The sequence below is a fragment of the Pristiophorus japonicus genome, chromosome 3, assembly GCF_044704955.1.
Source record: "Pristiophorus japonicus isolate sPriJap1 chromosome 3, sPriJap1.hap1, whole genome shotgun sequence".
Lineage (NCBI taxonomy): Eukaryota > Metazoa > Chordata > Chondrichthyes > Pristiophoridae > Pristiophorus > Pristiophorus japonicus.
In genome coordinates, this window is record NC_091979.1 from 122,549,325 (window position 1) to 122,557,662 (window position 8,338).

An 8,338-nucleotide genomic window follows, 5' to 3' on the forward strand; every position below is an offset into this window, starting at 1 on the left:
TCTTAAACAATAAGGGGTTATGGGGAGCGGGCGGTGAAGTGGACCTGAGTCCATGATCAGATCAGCCATGGTTTTATTGAATGGCGGAGCAGGCTCGAGGGGCCGTATGGCCTACTCCTGTTCCTATTTCTTATGTTCCTTGCTGCAATGCTCCATCTCACCCTCAACAAGCTGGAGTGGAGCTAAATTACAGGGCAAACAGGAATCTGTTCAACTTCCGCCGCCTGCAGCACTCCTGAGCGATCCAGGCAGTGGAACTTATGTTTAAGGATTCCGACAGTTTGCTCAATGATGTACCTGGTGGGTGAATGAGACTCATTGTACGATTGCTGCATAGCAGTCGTGGGGTTGCGAAGGGGAGTCAGCAGCCAATTGTTTCAAGTCAGATTCAAGTTGGTTATGGATAAGGACAGGAACAGGCCTGGAATAAAAGTTCCAAATTGGGGAAAAGCTAATTTTGCTAATATAAGGAGTGATTAGGCCTTAGTGGACTGGAAACAGCTATTTGTCGGTAAATCAGTGTCGGAGTAGTGGGAGGCATTCGAGGAGGAGATCCGGAAGGCTCAGGCCAAACATGTGCCCTTAAAGAAAAAGGCTGGGAAAAATCATTCTAAAGCCCCCTGGATGTATAGGGACTTACAAAAGAGGATTAAGAAAAAAAGGGACGCTTATGTCATATATCAACGGCTAACTACTTTAGAATCTTTAGAGGAATATAGAAAGTTAAGAGGCAAAATTAAAAAGGATATTAGGAATGCTAAGAGAGAGCATGAGAAATTCTTGGCCAGTAAAATTAAGGAAAACCCTAAGATGTTCTATAAATATATTAAGAGTAAAAGGATAACTAAAGAAAGGGTAGGGCCTATTAGAGACCATGAGGGTAATCTTTGTGTGGAGGCGGAAGATGTTGGTAGGGTTCTTAACGAATACTTTGCATCTGTTTTCACAAAGGAAAGGGGCAATGCCGATACTGCTATCGAGGAGGAGTGTGATATTCTGGATGAAATAAATATAGCGAGAGAGGAAGTATTAAAGGGTTTAGCAGCTTTGAAAGTAGAAAAGTCCCCAGGCCCGGATGAAATGCATCCCAGGCTGTTGAGCAAAGTAAAAGAGGGAATAGTAGAGGCGTTGACCATCATTTTCAAGTCCTCTTTGGATATGGGCATGTTGCCGGAAGATTGGAGGACTGCTAATGTTTAAGAAGGGAGAAAGGGATAGGCCGAGTAATTACAGGCCCGTCAGCCTGACCTCAGTGATGGGAAAACTATTGGAAAAAATCCTGAAAGACAGGATAAATCTGCATTTGGATAGGCAAGAATTAATTAGGGACAGTCAGCATGGATTTGTTAAGGGAAGATCGTGTTTGACTAACCTGATTGAATTTTTTGAGGAGGTAACTGTTATATCTTGGATAAAGAGTCAGACTAGATACTGCAAGCTCAAAGTAAGTGTGACCGTAGTCCTTTATTACAGATCTCAGAGTGCCTCTCCAGCCTATGAGGCCTCTTTATATATAGGTGCTCCCAAGCGATTGTGGGATCTCTTGGGACTCCAGGGGATATGCCCTCTGGTGGTTAGACATGGTAATTACAGGTTTACATACATAACACTACTCCCCCGCCCCTCCCAAAGTCAATAGTGTAACTATTTACAATGTGAGACGATCTGGGGCCTTCCTTTCCCTGGTTGATCGTCTCGGTGAAAATGCTGGTGTTGGTGAGTAATTTGTTGGGCCTTCGCTGAGCTGCTGCGCAGCTGGCCTTGCTGAACTGCTGGGGGTGGTGAGTCTTGCTGAGCTGCTGCGGGTGATGGGTTCTGCTTCGTGGTCAACCGCTGGGTCGGTTGCCACTTGTGTGTGTGTGTGTTGGAGGGTCGAAAAAGGTGGAGTCTATTGTGGGTTGTTCTGGATAGTCCGTAAATCTGAGTTTGGTTTGGTCCAAGTGTTTTCTGCAGGTGAGTCCATTTGCGAGTTTAACTACAAACACCCTACTCCCTTCTTTGGCCAGAATCTGGACTCCGGACTGATTAGTGGCAGGGTCGTCTGGAATCCGTAAAATGTTCCGGAATCCAGACTCTGCCGACCTCGAGGTGCTGCCGCTGCCTGATCTCGGGCCTCACCTCGCCACACCACCCCTCGCCGCTGCCCGAACTCGGGCCTCACTTCGCCGCCGCCTGACCTCGCCTCACCGCCCCACCTCAGGGCCTCCTCGCCGGCCCGCCTGAACACCACCTCCGCAATGCGGCCCCGCCTGACCAGCTCCTCTTCAGCGGGGCCCCGGCCGAACAACTCCACGGCGGAAGGGCCCCGTCCAAACACTTCCACGGCGGCAGGGCCCTGCCTGACGACCTCATCGCCCGGCGAGCCCCACTCCCGATGACCTCATCGCCCGGCGAGCGCACCGCCCCCCCCCCCCCCCCCCTTCTGACATTCCGAAATCCGGAAATACCCGAACCTGTGCTCGGGTGTTTCTGGATTTGTGATGTCAGAAAGACATTCCAAAGTCCAGCAAAACGCAAAATCCGGAATGGCCTCAGTCCCGAGGGTTCTAGATTCGGGGCGCTGCACCTGTACATACAATTATGAGGGACCTAGATAGAGTGGATAGGACAGACCTATTTCCTGTTGGAGCGGATTTTTGGACATATACTTGACTAGTATACGGGACCAAACGTTTGTTTTATTTTCCCCTTTAATGAATTTTGTAAGGGACAATACTGATGCATTATGCTTTATATAAAAAAAACAGTTAGACTTCAAGGTATGCTGGCCTTGAGTTATGGAGATAGGAAAGTGAGATAATGAACGACTGGAGAGATAATTAAGTGGGATGTTTGTCTATACCGGTGCCAAAAGACCTGCACTTGTTTATAATGCCCTGTCACAATGAAGGCTGGTTTATATCAAGAACTCAGCCTTGGATGAAAAGCTTTGCAAACCTTGTAAGGACTAGTGCTAAAACATGTGATGTAAAGTGATGTAATTTGTAAGATAAAAGAACCTCACTGGAGATACCAAATTGAGAATTGGTTCAGAGACAGGGGTCTCTAACACTTCTCCCAAAGCTTTGTCTCCGATTTAATAAACCTCTCTTTATATATTATACAGTCTCGGAAATATTTTTCCACAACATTCCCTTAGCAGAGGGGTCAATATCCAGGGGGCATAGATTTAAAGTAATTGGTAGGAGGTTTAGAGGGGATTTGAGGAAAAATATTTTCACCCAGAGGGTGGTGGGGTTTCTGGAACTCACTGCCCGAAAGGGTGATAGAGGCAGAAACCCTCACCACATTTTAAAAGTGCTTAGATATGCATTTGAAGTGTCGTAACCTACAAGGCTACGGACCAAGAGCTGGAAAGTGGGATTAGGCTGGATAGCACATTGTCGGCCGGCACGGACACAATGGGCCGAAATGGCCTACTTCCGTGCTGTAAATTTCTATGATACCACTTCCTCCCTTTTAACCTTGTATTACTCACAATTTCAGAAGTTTTGCCTGAATATCACAAATACAATATTTCAATATTAAGTGGCCTTACCCCTCTGCAAGGCACAGTACTTGTAGACCTTTTTTTTGCCAGCAGTAAACTCATACTGCCTACTTTCAGTGAAAACCCATCCAATACATTTGGTTTCGTTCTCCCTCCCATTAAGTAGTAGTCATTTTTATTCATACCAATCTTAAGTAACAGAGAGGGTTGATGAGCGTAGTGTAATTGATGTTGTGTGGCAGTGTGGATACAAAATTGGCTGAGACAGAAAGCAGAGAATAGTGGTGAACGGTTGATTTTTAGACTGGAGGGAAGTTGTGGTGTCCCCCAGGGGTCGATATTAGGACCACTGCACTTTGATATATATTAATGGCCTAGACTTGGGTATAAAGGGCATAATTTCAAAGTTTGCTTATGACACAAAACTTGGAAATGTAGTAAAGTGAGGAAGACAGTAACAGACTCCAGGAGGACATACAGACTGGTGAAATGGGTAGACATATGGCAGATTAAATTTAATGCAGAGAAATGTGAAGGGATGCATTTTGCATGGAAGAATGAGGAGGGACAATATGAACTAAATGGTACAATTATAAAGAGGATGCAGGTACGGAGAAACCTGAGGGTTGAAGTTGGCAAGACAAGTTGATGAGGATGTTTGGGGCTGCAGTTGCCCCATTTATTTGCGCTTTGTTAGCGCTGCCGGTAGGCGCAAATGGAACACCATTGCCTTTTCATCAGGGCGGGTGGTGCCTGGGGCGAAATTGCCCCCACGAGCTGCGGCCTAAGCCGACACACACCCAGCGATTATGTCATCGGTGTGCGTGCTGACCCCTTTGTGCCCCACGGGATGCGAGGCTTGCGCTGACTCCTTGGGAGCACCTCTCCAATGAGGTGGAGCGCCTGAGACAGTGCTCTGCCTCATTTTGAGGGGCGCAAAGGACAATTCCACACCGCAGGTGGGACTTTCACCTCAGGCGTTAACTGATCTGCGCCCATTAGGTTACTGCCTCCGGATGGGCCACGGGGCAATTCTGGCCCCTTTTTTTTTTTAAAGCATACAGGTGCCTTGACTTACTTTATAAGTAGATGCATAAAATACAAAAGTAAGGAAATTATGCTAAACTTTATAAATTATTGGTTAGGTCCCAGCTACAGTATTGTGTACAATTCTGGGCACCAAACTTTAGGAAGGATGTCAATGCCTTGGAGAGGAGATTTACTAGAATGTTCAGGGATGAGAGACTACAGAAGCTGAGATTGTTCGCCTTAAAGCAGAGAAGGTTATGGGGAGATTTAATGGAGGTGTTCAAAATTATGAGGATGTTGACAGTGTCATGTATGTAGACCATGTATACTAACTGTATAGTTACATAAGGTGTGCCACCAGAGGGCACTGCAGTGGGAGACCTGAGGGTCACCTGCATAGGTGTGCAGGGCCCAGTATAAAAGGCTGCCCACCATGCTTGCGCCTCATTCTGGAGTTACAATAAATGGAACGAAGGTCACAACAGCTCAAGTACAATACTAGACCTCGTGGAGTCATTCATAAAAGTATTAAAGACATAACAGAGTAAATAAAGAAACTGTTTCCATTGGCAGGGGAGGGTCGGTAACCAGAGGATACAGATTTACAGTAATTGGCAAAAGAACTAGAGGGAAAATGAAAAATATTTTTGCACCGTGAGTTATGATCTGGGTGCACTGCCTAAAATGGTGGTGGAAGCAGTTTCAACAGCAACTTTCAAAAGGGAATTGGATGTATACTTGAATGAAAAGAAATGCAGGACTATGGGTAAAGAGCAGGTGAGTGGGACTAATTGGATATCTATTTCATAGAGCCGATACAGATACGATGAGCCAAATGGTCGCCTCCTGTGCTGTATGATTCTGTGATTCTGTTCCATGAACATATAAAATGTGTCCTTTTAAAAGCGTAAAGTATGTACTGAACAATTTTTCATAGTTTGTGTTAATTGCATTAATATTATTGAAAAGTTTTATGTTACGCTATCTGTTACTGCACCTGGCTGTGACATGCTCTCTGCTTTTAGGGCTGTTGGGAATGAAGACACTGAGATGGCTGGCTAGTGAGCTGAAAAATGCCGATGAGGAACTTTCCAAGAGGCTGAATATTAAGCAGAGCAGAATGCAGGCTATCAAACTGAAATACCCACAGAATGTGAATGAACAAATCATAGACATAATTGTTTGCTGGAGGAATGGCCAGCCCAGGTTTACTGACAAAGTTGCAATCTTGGCAGCTGAGCTAACTAAGTGCAAACGTCAAGACCTGGCTGAAGTGTTACAACAGATGAAAACAGAATACAGTGTAAAAGATAACTAATTGTAAAGCACTGACAATCTAGTCCCTTTGATTTTGTTCAAATATTCACAGCTAACTTTGATATTCATTCTGTCGCAATGGTGCATCAATATTTATATTTTAATCATACTATCTATATAATTTAGATTATTTCAAAGATGGTATCAATAAAACCTACATTTATGAATACTCCCTTGCAAGAATACATAAGCTCTTTATCTCTTGTTATATACTTATATCCCCAGAACATTTAAACAGAGAATAACTGGAATTTGTGTACATGAAGGAAATTGAATTTTGTGTGGAAAATACAAAGTTTGTGCTAAAGATGCATTTCATGTAGAATAGTCAAACTAAAGCTAATCTGCAGTCTCCTTGATGGCCAATTTCTCTTTTGAATTACAACTCTAAAATTTTAATGACAATCTTTGCTATTCATCTGAACAGTCTGCTTCCTAAATTGATTCTTGCTGATTAAATAGGTTTTATTTGTTGAAGGGATTATAATGTCTGGTAACCTGTCAACATTTAATTAATCTAACCATTCTCTCTTTAGATAATAAGAAAGTCTATGATAGTGTGTAATGGGCCTTCTCATGAGAAGTCCAATTTTTTTCTTTGGCTGTTGAATCTCTGGCTGCCAGATTCTGTGTCACTCTAGATTTCAGGAGGATTTCAATGTTGGTCAAAGAACATAAATTATCCCTATTTGTGGATAATGTTCTCTATATTTCTAGCCCCAGTATTTCCCTCCTGTGTGCTGGCATTACTCTTTACTGTTAAACTACAAGATCTGTAATGGCAGATTGAAGGCCATGCCCTGGCTAAGGTTTTATCCTCTTTGGTTCAGGAATCTTTCTTCTTTGTTGGACTGGTTCAGGATTTTGGTCTTTGGAAGTGCGGGCTACTCTTAAACTATACCACTTATACCTTAATAACTAACTCTCCATACTTGGCATAATTCTTGAGAACATCAATAGATTGGCTAATCTAATCTCCTCATTCCCTTTGGTCTGAATCAGTGTTTCAAAAATGAATATTCTTCCGTGATTACTCTATTTCAAATGTTCCCTGACCACCTTTCTGAAATTGAATTGGAAGATCCTTCCATTCACATGGATTGGTAAATATCTGCAAATTAGACTTGATTGTTGCAATGTTCACTTGGGGTTGCCCTCTCCAATTGCCTGTACAAGGTGGAGATGGAACAGGAAATTTTGTATCTTTCCCCCCCTCCCCTCCCATATTTTCTGTTTATGACAGGGAAGGGTTATTGATTCTTTCTGTAGTTTTGGCTCATCTGATTTTGAATGCAGAGTTATGGGGCTGGTGAGACCGATGCTGCCACTCTTGTACAATGGAGGAGGTGAAATGTTGTGATTGACCATGTCAAAGGCTGTTGAGAAGGGATAATGCACCATGGTCAAGTCACAGAGAATATTATTTATTACTTTGGCAGCAGAGGGCACAGATCTGGGAGGCAACAGCACAGTCAAGGCCCTTGGGGAGAAAAAGGGAGGTTGCAAAAGGGAGGGTGGTTAACAAGAATAGAGGGGTCAAAAGTGAGTTTTTGAGGGATTGGTGTTAGCTTTGAAAGGGGACCACTTATAGTGTCAACTAACAACTTTGTTCACCAGTAGGAATTAATAATCATCAAATGTGTTTTTGTTTACAAACTGCATGCAGTGATATAAATAATCAGTTTTGCTACTCAAGTTACATTTTACTATGTTAAAGGCACTATATAAATACAAGTTATTGTTGACATGGGTCCAAAAGGTAGGGAATAAATATTTTTGAAATGAGTTCAAACAAGTTGAAATATTGTGGTTACAGTACTAATTATCTACACTATTTTGATTCACAATTACTTTATAGTCTTAACTTTTTGTTAAGTATTTTTAATCAAACCATGTGTATAATATCCTAAATTACAGTATCAATCACTCATATGCTCATAAAACTTTAGTAATTGTACAAAAGTATTTTGTTAATTCTCATTTTACAGTTGACTGGAGTTTCTCTTTGGTTTCTTTCATCCAAACATTTTGCATCAATACACAGGAAGCAAATGGCAACTAGGTATGTGTTTGCAAAGATGTGATTCTTAATTTATTCTCCTTCATATATCATGTGTAATGATTGACGATTACAAAATCTCATAGAAACATAAAAAATAGGTGCAGGAGTAGGCCATTCGGCCCTTCGAGCCTGCACCACCATTCAATAAGTTCATGGCTGATCATTCACCTCAGTACCCCTTTCCTGCTTTCTCCCCATACCCCTTGATCCCTTCAGCCGTAAGCGCTATATCTAACTCCCTCTTGAATATATCCAATGAACTGGCATCAATAACTCTCTGCGGTAGGGAATTCCACAGGTTAACAACTCTCTGGGTGAAGAGGTTTCTCCTCATCTCAGTACTAAATGGCCTACACCTTATCCTTAGACTGTGTCCCCTGGTTCTGGACTTCCCCAACATCGGGAACATTCTTCTTGCATCTAACCTGTCCAGTCCCGTC

The 8,338-nt window shown here is 42.9% G+C and overlaps 1 protein-coding gene across 3 annotated transcripts in view; it reads left to right on the forward strand.

The window, feature by feature from the left end:
- LOC139259871 (death domain-containing protein 1-like) overlaps positions 1-7,597 on the forward strand; it is a 73,778-nt gene extending 66,181 nt beyond the window's left edge. For all 3 annotated transcript variants that reach the window (XM_070875773.1, XM_070875774.1, XM_070875775.1), the window contains one exon: positions 5,545-7,597. In XM_070875773.1, the coding sequence (XP_070731874.1) occupies positions 5,545-5,837 (293 nt within the window). In that variant the 3' untranslated portion in view covers positions 5,838-7,597. The remainder of the gene's footprint in view (positions 1-5,544) is intronic.
- Positions 7,598-8,338: the final 741 nt, after the last annotated feature.